Source organism: Geotrypetes seraphini, chromosome 1 (genome assembly GCF_902459505.1).
Source record: "Geotrypetes seraphini chromosome 1, aGeoSer1.1, whole genome shotgun sequence".
In the NCBI taxonomy this organism is placed as follows: domain Eukaryota; kingdom Metazoa; phylum Chordata; class Amphibia; order Gymnophiona; family Dermophiidae; genus Geotrypetes; species Geotrypetes seraphini.
The window spans coordinates 338,702,378-338,715,676 of NC_047084.1; the positions used below are offsets into that span (position 1 = coordinate 338,702,378).

The following is a 13,299-nucleotide window of genomic DNA, read 5'->3' on the forward strand; positions in this document are numbered from 1 at the left end:
AAGGATGACAATAAATTTTGAGCTCTACCTACTTTGATTGTTACCACTGCAAGGAGGAAGAAACCCCAGCCCAACCATTAAGCAAACCTAGGTGGCTATCTAGGATGTCAGCTTCTTGGAGGCAGTAGAAAGTAACTGCAATCAAAGCAAAACAGGTCCCGACAGCTACATAAACTCAAAGAATCACTTTAACCTGCATTTTATAGGATGTTTGTGTGATGATCATGATGAGTTTAAGCAACAAAATAATTGGGGGGGGGGGAGAGAGGAGGGCTGCTGCAAGACTAGGAGACCAACAGTTAATTGAGGAGCAGCCTAAAGCTGAAGTTTGGTCTATGGCAGGGGTAGGCAATTCCAGTCCTCAAGAGCTGGAGCCAGGTCAGGTTTTTAGGATATCCACAATGAATATGTATGAGATGGATTTGCATGCACTACCTCCTTGAGATGCAAATCTATCTCATACATATTTATTGTGGATATCCTGAAAACCTGACCTGGTTCCGGCTCTCGAAGACCGGAATTGCCTACCCTGGTCTATGGCATGCACCATTGTTGCATTTGCTCTGCCAACAGACCCGAGAAACTATTTTATTGTTGCTTCTTTCCTTAGTCCTATGAAGTACAAAACCAACAGCATCTTCTGATTTCCAGAAATAAAAATCCAAGCATAACACAGAATGTAACTTATTTGGGCACGTGCCTGGAAAAAATATCCATAAGCCGTTAACAAGGTAGATTTGGGAGAAAATGCTGCTTATCCCTGGGGGGTTAAGGAGCATGGAATCTAGCTACTTTTTGTGGAACCTGTCACTTGAGGATTTACCACTTTTAGAAACAAGATATTAAACTTGATGGTCTTTTGCTGTGACCGAGTACGGCAGTTATGTCCATATAGCCACCTGCTGCTAAACTATGAACTCTATCTTGGTAATATGTAAAATAAAACAAAAACAAAGGAAAAAATATCTGTCTTTATAGCTATACTTTTAAGTAACTGTTGCCCACTGAACTCAAAATAAATCTATCTATAGTTAACTTTGTTTCCACAATATTTGGCAATAAAATCTATTTTTCCATAAATGTATCATTTCTTGCTCATTACAATAGTGTGAGTCACATTGGTCTTCTTGCATATATAACATGCTGTGTAGGTGATAACTGTCAGCATAGCTATTGCTAGCAAACAGCATTTTCAGTTGGCATAACTAATGTCAGCAAAGACCTATGGGAAATTATCTGACTCTGGATGCAGAATTCTGTGCTCCTGCACAGAATTCACATACATTAATCATTCAGCCAGACTGGATTGTTTATCAAGAAGATAGGCTGCTTGAATGGGACAAAGAAGCCAAAGACTAATCCCATCTACCATGCCTGCAAGTATCACATACTCCTTATCAATTAAATTAACCATTGTTTCAAACAGTTTACAAATTCTAAACAGAAAGATACTGGGACATACAATAGTTTCTATACACAGAATAAGATTCCAAGCTATAAAAGCCTCTTTTCTGCAACACATCTGGAGCTCTCTCTTTCTCTATCTATCCTTCTCTTTATCTATGGAACACGAAGCTTGGACCATCACCCCATCCCCCTTTTCTCTATCGCTGCCTTTCCCTGGAACTTCAGGCTTCTATATCTCTCTTTCCTCTGAACTCTGTAAGGCAGGGAAACTGCGTTGCTCTCTCATTAATTGTAATGCTTAATTGTAATGCTTATAAATATTGCTTTTCTGTAAGCCTATTTCTATAATATATTCTTTATGCAATCACCTCTGGCTGTGCCTTTTTGATTCTACTTCCTGGTGAATCTTCAGTGAGGGAACTGAACCTGGGACCTGGTGTTTGTAAGGGCGCCTCTCAAGTGACCCCACCAACCATATATTGTGGGGGCCACTAACAATCCTTACATTTTGGGGGCTCATCTCGGTCCTTCCTGATGACTTCATTTGAGTAAGTAGAATTCAATTTTTTTCCTTGTATGCACTGTGCAATAGGATTATGTATAGACAGAGTGAGATAGAAATCAAAAGACCTTGGAAAACCCTTAGATTGATTATACATTAGACTGGATGACACACTGGTGAAAAGTTTCAGTAATATTGTGGGGTTTTATACTTGGTGAGATTTTACTCATCAATAGACTTTGTATTTTTGATTGATAGACAGAGTGAGATAGAAATCAAAAGACCTTCTGGAACCCTTAAATTGTTTTAGACTGGATGGGGTGAATCTTCAGGGAGGGAACTGAACCTGGGACCTGGCGTTTGTAAGGGCGCCTCTCAAGTGACCCCACCAACCATATATTGTGGGGGCCACTAACAATCCTTACAATAACTTTTTGGACTAAATGAATATATTTATGGCCAGCTTGTAAGCAATTCAACTCTGAAAACAAGCCATTTCAGTTTACAAGTAAATCATCATATGCATTACAGAAGTAACAACATCCCTAGCTAATTTTGAACTGACTTTATAAGGGGTGCATACCTCCAGAAAACTAGTCAAAGATATATTGAGTTAGTCCAATAACAAAAGCATTGCCTACAATTTGTTCATCTCTGTTTAGTCTTACTGTTAGATCAGTGAACGGAGGTTAAAAGCTTTAAGGCAGGAGTGTCCAATGTTTTCCCACAATGGGCCATATGTTCAGAAATTCCCATGTGTATAGGCGTTAGCCTCTTCTAGCATTTATTTATTAAGAATAATTTAATATACTGCTTTTATAAGATACATCAAAATCTATGAATATTTTCTGAAATATCTACCACGTGTGCTAGTTAATTAGGTAAAGAAATGTACCTTGCTAAAATTCACATAGACTACAAGTTGGACGCCCCGGCTTCAGAGAAGCAAATCCCAGATAGTCAAAAGAACAGAACTAAAAATGTGGTGAATCAGTAAATATGGGATAAAAGAACAGAATTGTATCCCAACATGCATTAATGCAAAGCCATAGTAACATAAAAGCAATGGACAAGATTTAGCATGCACATAAGAGAGCAGCTCTTTACCTTCAGAATCATCTGCAAAGTGGACAGAGAAAAAAGTGATTCAGAAAGAGAAGACTGCCTACTACAGCACTCTACAAAAGCACCATTAATTTCAGCATATAGCAAATCACAAATATCCAAGAATTCAATTACCTGCTGTAACAATTATCTGGGTTTAGTTGTATTAGTACAAGACTTTTGCCTCTAGCTTTTATACAGGTGCATGCAATATAAATACAGTACATAGAACTTTTTTTTTCATAATGGCAAAAAATACCCCTTCATGAATAAAAGCATCTTAATGAACTTTACACTAAAAGCAGTGCTTGAAATTCAAAGTCCATTACATGCAAGTGCTGCACAGGGCTAGTAGAAGCAGCCTGCCAGCCAGCCAGCCAGCCAAGCAGTAGCGGTGGGCTTGGCTGCAAATTTAAAAATTCACCTGTTTCTCTGGGAAGAAGGCTCCTTGTAGGAATGCAGCCAACTTGGGTATGTTGGCAGGAGGATGGGGGCGAGGGAAGAAGGGGACAAGGAAGTAAATAGTGACTTTGAGAGCATCTACAAAGGCCATATTCATATGATTATGAAATTTGGTACATCTAGTTTGCAAGTTTTATGCTTACCAATACAACTTCAAAAAGTTTCTTCTTAATTGAAACAATTAAGCCTAAGTGCCTACAAAGATTGAATTCAGAAAATTCACACCCCGAGCAAATAGCAAGAGGAGAATTAGGTTGTGTCTCATTACACATAACATATAAAGATGTACACATGTGCTCACACCTTGAGTGCACAATAAGACATAAGATCAACAGCACCTAGAACATGCACAAAAAGCATTAGGTCCACTATATTATAACACATTCAGAGGAACATTTACTAACAGTGCATACTATCTGCTGTGCAATCTGTACTACTACTATAAGCCTTACTTCAGAGAGCACATTAAGCGCTACTCATTAGTTAATGACCCCTTTAATATATTTGCTACTGTCAACAGAGCTATGGGAAGAGTAAGTACTTATGTTGATAATTATCTTCTTTCTAGTAAAGAGGCACTTCATTCTTGAACATGTGGGTTGTGTGCCTCTGATCACGAGATCTGGTGAAGAGAGCCTTATTTACATTTTCGTGCTCTGCCTCCCCTCACTCTGTGCTGTCCTGTAATTCCTCAGCTCATATCAAAGCAGATGGTCAGCCCTAGCAAAAAGCATAACTGTGTCAGCTCCAAGTGACTCTCTTGAAATTTATAACCCAGCCCAAGCTCTGCAAAGCCATTGCATGACCCATTGCTGCTCTTCAGATTCAGATGGAGCTTGTATCAGAATAGTCCAAGTAAGGATACACCTGTATGCACTCCTTGCGGAGGTGTGCTGCTACTATGACCATCATTAGTGAAGGAAGGGGGATGCCATGGACAGTCCAAACGGAAGGGCCGCTCCAGAACATGGAACCTCAAGAACTTCCTGTAATCCAGAAAAATGGGGATATGCAGATTGGCCTCTGTCAAATCCAGGGAAGTGACAAATTCCCCAAGTGCCACCAAGGCAATGATCGACCTTATCATTTCCACATGGAAGCATGGTATCTTGAAGGCATCATTGACCGAATTGAGGTCCAAAATCGGCCTCCAGTCCTCAGAGTCTCTTATGGGCACGATAAAGTATATGGAGTATTTGCCTAAGCCCAATTCTTCATCCAGAAAGGCTTCTATGGCTGCCAGATCTAGTAGCCGCTTTACTGTCGCTTGAACTCTGACTGTTTTCTCTGGCTTTCCTGTTGGAGAATCCACAGAGAGGTCCGGAAGGGGACGAAAGAACTCGAGCTTGTACCCTACTGGATAACTTCCAGTACCCAGCAGTCTGAGATGATCCTCGCCCACGCCACCCAATAAGCCAACAATCTCCCTCCTATCCTTGGAGGTATGGTTCCTGACTTGGCGTCATAACTTTTCCTTGGGGGCTAGTGCAGGACAGAATCATGAGGACTGGGAATGCTTGGAACCTCCAAATCTCTGCCTCAAGTTTTTAAATAATCTCTGGAAAGGTCCTCCTGAGTACTAGTGAAAGTGCCTAGAACCACAAAAATTATTTCAACCTGACCCACTAGGGGCCCTTGGCTTGCTGTCTGGTAAAGACTGGTTTGCAATCCTGCATGCTAGCCATTAGATCATCAAGACTCTTACCAAAGAGTTAATTGACCTTTAAAGGCAGAAGCCTTAGAGGAGGAATCTCCCGCCTATTGTCTGATCCAAAGCATTCTATGGGCAGAAACAACAAAAGCAGAGACAATGCTCAGGACCCGGAACAGATCATACAGGGCATCTGTAATATAATAGACTCCCAACATAAGAAACTGGGGATCTACATCCTCCTCTCCTGGACCACGCCATGATCTCAAGTGGCAAGCACATGCAACGCACGATGACGCTGCTATCGCCTTCAAACCCAACACCGTGGCCTCAAATGCCTCTTAAGGATAAAGTTCAGTATACAGTCCTATGTATCTTTTAACACCACTCCCCATTCACTGGGAAAGGTGGTATACTTGGTAACCTGCACCACCAGGGAATACACCTCTGGCAGAATAAATAGCTGATGAAATTCAGCGTCCATTAGGTAAACTTTTGGCATGGCCTTAGCTACCTGACAGGGCTCCTCCGACACTTCCCAATGGTCTGTTAGCATCTTAGTAATGTCTGGATAGAAGGGAATATTTATTCAATGTTTATTTCAGATATATAAGCATTTCTAATGATTTCACTGCACAACAAAGTTTTTGCTTCCTGAACACTGCTGGGTGTTTCTTATAGAATTTTGGGTGCTGATCATGAATATTACATCAAAAATTACCCATCACGTACCATTTCAGAGAAATCTTCAATTTTGTCGTGATTTTTTCTTATATTTGGATGCAAACAATTTTTTCTCCCATAAGTGTCTTATCAACAACGGTTTGTGCCGCCTGGGTATGTCCATGCATAAAATCTAGCCAGGTTGGAAGCTGTTTTATGGAAGATGACATCCTGGGCATGTCTGGGCAGGTCTGAACGAGCTTGCGCTGTCTCACCATGCTATAATGGTGGCTTCCATACACCGATCCTGCTCATTTGGTTAATATAGATAGTCCGTGTGTGTATATAGTATCAGTATAGTAAAGTATAGTAGTATAGTAGCTGTAGCAATATAACAGTAAGTAAGCTTGATGCTATAGACGTTTTGGTGTCGGGCAATATGTCTCGTCGGTGTCGTAACAGCCGCGACACATTCTGCTATATCTGTGGGGAATATACACTTACGCCTCAGAGACGTTCGATGACTGCCCTTGTAAAGAAAGCCTATCATCTGTATTTTGGCTGCAAAATAGGTGATCAAGACAAGCAATGGGCGCCTCACATTTGCTGTGCGACATGTGCTGTTAGTCTGAGAGCCTGGCTCAGAGGTACTCGAAAGACGATGCCATTTGCTGTTCCGATGATATGGCGAGAACAGAAAGACCATGTGACGGACTGTTATTTCTGTTTGACTAATGTGTCTGGTTTCTCTGCCAAAAACAAGAAGTCAATTGAATATCCTAATCTGCCTTCAGCAATGAGACCCATGCCACATGATGACAGTCTTCCAGTTCCGAAACCACCAGAGGATTGGACCTTAGACGAACCAGATGAAGAAACTGCAGTGCAGGGTTCTAACAGTGACATTGACCCGGATTTTGAACCATCCTCATCAGGCGATCCACATCTGATAACACAGTCCGAATTGAACGATTTGGTCAGAGATTTGGGTCTGTCAAAAGCAAAAGCTGAGCTGCTAGGTTCGAGACTGCAGGAATGGTGTTTGCTATCACCAGGTACGAAAATTTCTGTGTTTCGAGACCGGCATCATGATATAACCAAATTTTTTGCACAAGTCGACAGTCTCTGTTTCTGTTGTGACATTGAAGGATTGTTCTCGGTCTTTGGTTGTGATCACAACCCGGAAGAGTGGCGTCTTTTCATTGATTCGTCAATGTTAAGCCTGAAAGCTGTTCTGTTGCACAATGGCAACGTTTATCCTTCAGTACCTGTTGGCTATGCAGCACATATGAAAGAAACATATGAGAATATGGAAATGTTACTAAAGTATGTCCAGTATACCAGGTATAACTGGAATATCTGTGGAGACCTCAAAGTCGTTGCTCTGTTACTAGGACTGCAGCTTGGCTATACAAAGTACTGCTGTTTCATCTGCGAATGGGACAGCCGAGACAGAGAGTCGCACTATTCTAGAAAGAACTGGCCACTCCGTAAAAAGTTAGTTCCAGGACAGAAAAATGTAGCACATGAATCGCTTGTTGACCCGACAAAGATATTTTTGCCTCCTCTTCACATTAAACTGGGACTCATGAAGAATTTTGTGAAAGCAATGAACAAGGAAGGGGAAGGTTTTCGTTATTTAAGACAGATGTTCCCAAGAATAACTGATGCCAAGATCAAAGAGGGTATTTTTGTTGGCCCCCAGATCAGACATGTTATGAGTGACAAGCGATTTGAAGATCTGTTAGTTGGGCCGGAAAAAATTGGCTGGAAAGCCTTGAAAGACGTTGTTGACAATTTTCTGGGCAATTACAGAGCCCCAAACTACATTCAGCTGGTAGACAAACTTCTCAAAGCATACAAGAGAATGAAGTGCAATATGTCACTCAAGATTCATTTCCTCCATTCACACTTGGACTTCTTCCCCGCAAATCTCGGTGCTGTGAGTGACGAGCACGGTGAAATGTTTCATCAAGACATAGCTACGATGGAGAAACGATACCAGGGCAATTGGAATCCGTCAATGCTTGCCGACTATTGTTGGATGCTACAACGTGATGCACCAGACACTGAATATAAAAGAAACTCGGGAGCAAAACACTTTTAATTCTGTTTCATTTAGTCGCTTGTGCGAAACGTAAACTTGACTATATATTTTATTGTCAGTAAACATAAAAATGTCTATTTCTCATAGTTCTTACGTGATGCAGTAAAACCAAAACCATATTTGAGCATACCAAGTTGGTACCTGTCATAATCACCAAAAACTTTTCAGGAATCAAGACTTAACCAAAAAATTGTTGTGCAGTGTTTTCTAATGGACCTCAGAACCACCCACCTCCAACCGTTATAATGTGCTTTTTAAACGGGGAGTACTGAGTGTATATCTCCTCACCGGTCCAACTTTGAAATTTTTCTAAATCAATTTTCAATCTTTAAATGCTTAACTCATTTGAGATTGTACTTATCTCTAAAATGCAGCGGTAGGACCCGACATGTTTCGCTTCCGCTTCGTCAGGGATCCATACATAAGCCGCTCATACACCCCGCTCTAAAGTTTAACAGCAAGAAGAGCGGGGTGTATGAGCGGCTTATGTATGGATCCCTGACGAAGCGAAAGCGAAACATGTCGGGTCCTACCGCTGCATTTTAGAGATAAGTACAATCTCAAATGAGTTAAGCATTTAAAGATTGAAAATTGATTTAGAAAAATTTCAAAGTTGGACCGGTGAGGAGATATACACTCAGTACTCCCCGTTTAAAAAGCACATTATAACGGTTGGAGGTGGGTGGTTCTGAGGTCCATTAGAAAATCATTAGAAATGCTTATATATCTGAAATAAACGTTGAATAAATATTGTATACGGAGGAAGATGCTTGGGATGTGAATGAAGTGATACAATTGAAGTTATACCCAAGAATAAGTATTTAGCCTATTTTTGTGTTTTAACTGTGGATAGAAGAGAAAGCATGTGGTCTAAGTCTTAGTGCTGTGAGCAGAAGAAGTCTATGGAGGCTCTATCTTTAATTCTTATTCATAAGTTTATGTTTCCAAGTTGATTCATAATCTTGATGTACCGTCTATGGAGACCTATCAAAGTGGTTTACAAAGCACATAAGTAAAAGTTAGTTAGAAGGGAGCTACATCAAAGATAGGAAAGATAAAAAGAATAACTTATTTAACCAGATAGAAGTAAATGAAAGACAAGGCTGTAAGGGAAAAAGGCCAGGGACATGCTCGTCACCTTTGCTAACAAAATATCATATGAGTAACAACGCTTGCTAATACCAAAATTTTAAGCCAAGCTGAGGTGTTTTGAGGCAGATAGAGGCTTTTATTAAAAAATCTAGAAATTCAAGATGGCCATCATGGCAGGGATTTTAGTGGCAAAAATGAACCCTGGGAGCTAAATAAGGGGTCAAAAAATTCTGGGAACAGGATTTTAGAGGTGGGGGGACCCTGTTCCTAGGCTCAGAAACCCTTTAGACACCCCTCTCAATTTCTCTCATAGGCTGTAACTGTACTCAATGTGCTTTGCTGGTGCTGAGAACTGCAGGGGCTGAAACTTCAGCCATAGAACTTCTGCCTCAGACACGCCTGGAAATCTGGATAGCTTCTTTCTTCAGACTGCTCCTCAGTCCTAACGGTCGGACTGAGACCTCAGACCCCCACCGAAACTCACACGTACAGTCAGGGGGGAGGAAATGCAGTCGGCACCAAATCCTGGTGAAAAAAAACCACCATGGGGCCACTCAGCCTGCACTCAAGCTCTCTGTGGACAAAATCTGGAGTGAAGGTCCTTGAACTCCTGAACTGGTAATGCAGGCTGGCCAAGTAGGTGCCCTGCCAAAGCAGGCTGCCTCTTGGATATAGACTATTGCATCTGTTGGAACTGCTTTTCCTATTCAAAAGGTGGCTTCATTTCTCTTCCACCTCACCATATGCAGAAACTTCATTCACCATATGCAGCACCTTAACATGCCCCAGTTCTAATGGCATAGCCCGACAGCCAATTTTGGGCAGGCCTGAGCACAAAGTGGGTGGGTTTCTCTCATTCCCTCCCCTACTACTACTTATTTCTATAGTACTGCTAGACGTACGCAGTGCTGTACAATAAACATTCAAGAGACAGTCCCTGCTCAGTAGAGCTTACAATCTAATCAGACAAACAGGACAATATGACTATGACAAAGTACTTAATGTTTCACTAAATCAGAGATTTTGAATAGAAACAAATAAAATGCTCAAGTACTTAAAACATCTGCTAAACTCTTTTTGCTTTTTAAATAATGTAACTAAAAAGAGATTAGATTGTTACCTTACTAATATCTTTTCTAATAGGTGTGTCATTTTGGACTTCCCATGGATGGGGGGTTGGGGGTAAGAGGGAGTGGACATCCCTCCTGCTGGCCGACATCACAGGAGGGGGGGTTCCCTGCTGCGGCCGCTCAGCTGATTGCAAAAGGGGATTTCCTTGTCACAATCAACTCAGTAGCTATGTCTATTGGAAATGTAGGCCAGCATTTTGCTGGCCTACATTTCAAGCATCTGTCGTGACCCTAGGGAGACACCTAGGGCTGCTTAAGCTTGCCCAAGGCCACTTCCGGGTGAAATCACACCCACACTCACCCCCCCGCCTTGGGCGAGCTTAAGTATCACAATGTGTCTCCCATAACTGCAACAAACACCTACAGTGTAGGCCCCTGCCTCAGGTTTTGGGTTTTTTTCTTTTAAGAAAACGTGCATCCCGACTGGCTAGTTAGACAGTGGTAGGACACATACCGTTGCCTACAATTTGGACACCGTTCATAGAACTTGCCCCTGTGTGTTCTGGCTGGATGCCATAAGGTGGATAAAAGCAAATCCCCAGTTATCCACTAGGATCTGAAAAGCAGAGGGTCTAAATTCCCACTCCTTAGGATACAGAGAGTGCCAGCTGAGAAAGTCCACTTGAAAATTGGAACTAGATAGTATTTTGCCTAAGAGCAAATCTAGGCAACCTCCAGTGCCACCACTGCACTCCTAGTCCCAAGCTGCTTGCTGAGGTAAACCACAGTATTGCATTGTCTGACAACACCTTGATTGCCTTTCTCTTGTAGAAATAGCTGAAGTGCTAAGCAAATGGCTCTAGCTTCCAGACAACTGATATTCCAGGCAGTTTCCTGCAGAGACCACATAACCTTACCCCTGTACAGCTTGACCTAAACTGCCCTCCCCCCCCCCCCAACTTGCATCAGTAGTGAGCACTACCCAGTTCCAGAGTTTCCAGGGGAAAACCTTTGAGAAGATAGGCCAGAGAGTCACATCACACCAGGCAGATCTTCAAATTTCTATTGAGAAAGAGTTGGACCTCAAATTGCTGAGACTTGGGGGAGCAAATTGAAAAGAGCACCCACTGAAGGGGTATCATAATAGCTTTTGCCCAGGGAATTATTTCAAGAATGGCTGCACATAGTCCCAGGCTCAGGACAACTTCTGCACACGGAACAACCTTCTTGCCAGACTTGAATCCTTCCTGGAAATGACCTGATCAGCCAATTAAGAGCCAAGTATAAAATCAACAACCCCCCCCCCCCCCCCCCCGAGTATCCAGGTGCTTGGAAAATATTCTCAAGGTCAAACTGGAGAACCCAAAACTAGAAGTGTTGACCCAAAACACAGAAGTACAGAAAGCATGCATGTTCAAGTCTGATGGCAATATGGAAATAGATCTCAGAGGTCCAGAGATATCAGGAACTCCCCTGATCTGAACACTAAGACTACAGAGTATAAGGTTTCCATCTAAAAATGTAGAAACCAAAAGGAAGGCACTGATCCCCTTCAAGTCTGAAATAGGCTGGAAGGAAACCCCACTTCTTGGGTACTACAAACTAAATGAAATAGCAGCCTTTTCCTATGTCCTAGTTTAAAACGGGCTCCACCACTTTTAAATGGGGCAGACATTACAACATGGAATCTACTGCTCACACCTTGTAGGGGGATCTGAAACCAGCTTTGCAAATTCCAACTCTAACAAGCTACCTGTATAACCCATTAGTCTGAGGTAATAGGGGTCCACTCCTGGGGGGGAGGTGATCCCCACCCAAATCTATCCTGCAAGTCCTCATTGGGGACTCTTGAATATGGTTATGTGACATGGAAACTAAGGAATCCTTTTACAAAGCTGTGGTAAAAAGTGCCCTTAACGCGCTCTTACATCTATTCTTACCAGTGCAGTAAGATGGCCAATTTTCCTATCTTTTTATTATTGGCCAAGCGCTAATTTTGCTATTAGGACATGAGCCCTTACTGCCACCTATTTTGTAAGTAGTAAAGGATCACACGTTAATCAGTTACATGTGAAAATTTGGCTGCACTGATTAGTGCAGATAAACCTACTCTCCGAATCCCAGATAAGGCCCCTCAACAAAAAAAAAAAAAAATTAATTTTCTAGCATGCCAGTAGCACGCATACATGCCCAAATTTCTGCAGGATGCCTCAGCGTTCCCAAAATATGCCATTTTAAGCTGTAGTAAGCACGTTAACTCAGCTATGGGGTTCATTTACCTTATTTTATCAGACACACAGTTTGGCAACTTGGCAATTAATTGGTAATATGTGTTAAAATAGAAGTTGTATACTATTAAATGTAAGCATTAATCTTATAACTAACCACAAAAGTGATGTATGACAGTTTCTTTTCAGTTGACATCCTTATAACTTACAATAAATGCAGATCGTACCTGTGGAATTTAAATAAAAGCTCAAGAATAAAGAAAAAAACCTATTAAATCCTCCCCCTTATTCCTATGCATGTTTATTCCATTCTGGGGGGCCTCTCTGTGCAAAAATAATAATGTCTATCTATCTCCAACGTCATAACTGCATGCACATGGGATGACGTCTAATCAAATAGCATTTGGCTATAACACATACTGATGATATGCCCAGACAAAGAGGAGAACAGCAGATGACATGTATTCCAAGATGAGATTCAGAGCCGAGTATACAGCGGTGAAAAGAATTGCCAAAATATGGAGGAAGTGGCAGGCAACCAGCCAGCACCGACCAACAGAAATCCGTGAGCTAAGAAGAACTAGTAGAGGATGGGCAACACAGACCATTGACCAAAAGTGTGTGTGGGGGACCATCTAATAAGTACTCCTGCTGCAGTGAGATAAAGTTGGCCATTAGCTTTTTCACGTTTCTGGTTAACCACTCTCACCACTAATAACCAAAGAGAATCAATGAAAAATACCAGACTATAAAAATGTAAGTAATGACTGGAATGTAATTACTGTATAACTCTGCATAATATGAAACTTGTAATTGTGGTTTCATCTTTTGTGTGTTCCCGGTTTCTTTGTGCAGTATGATATTGCATTCTGTTCACTAATAAAGAGACTAACACAGCAAACTCACCCCACCCCTATTACAACACACACAAGTAGACAACACACATAAGAAAAGTCATTCTGAGGAAACTCCTGGCTCTATGCTCGGAATAGACTCTAAAATGGATGTAAATT

The 13,299-nt window shown here is 41.6% G+C and overlaps 1 protein-coding gene across 6 annotated transcripts in view; it reads right to left on the reverse strand.

Annotated features, from left to right (window-relative positions):
* Positions 1-13,299, reverse strand: part of USO1 (USO1 vesicle transport factor) — a 210,209-nt gene that overhangs the window by 164,350 nt on the left and 32,560 nt on the right. For 4 of the 6 annotated variants that reach the window (XM_033960394.1, XM_033960401.1, XM_033960376.1 and 1 more), the window contains exon 5: positions 3,017-3,028. The exons of the other annotated variants lie outside the window; for them this stretch is intronic. In XM_033960394.1, the coding sequence (XP_033816285.1) occupies positions 3,017-3,028 (12 nt within the window). The remainder of the gene's footprint in view (positions 1-3,016; positions 3,029-13,299) is intronic. 6 annotated transcript variants of the gene reach the window in all.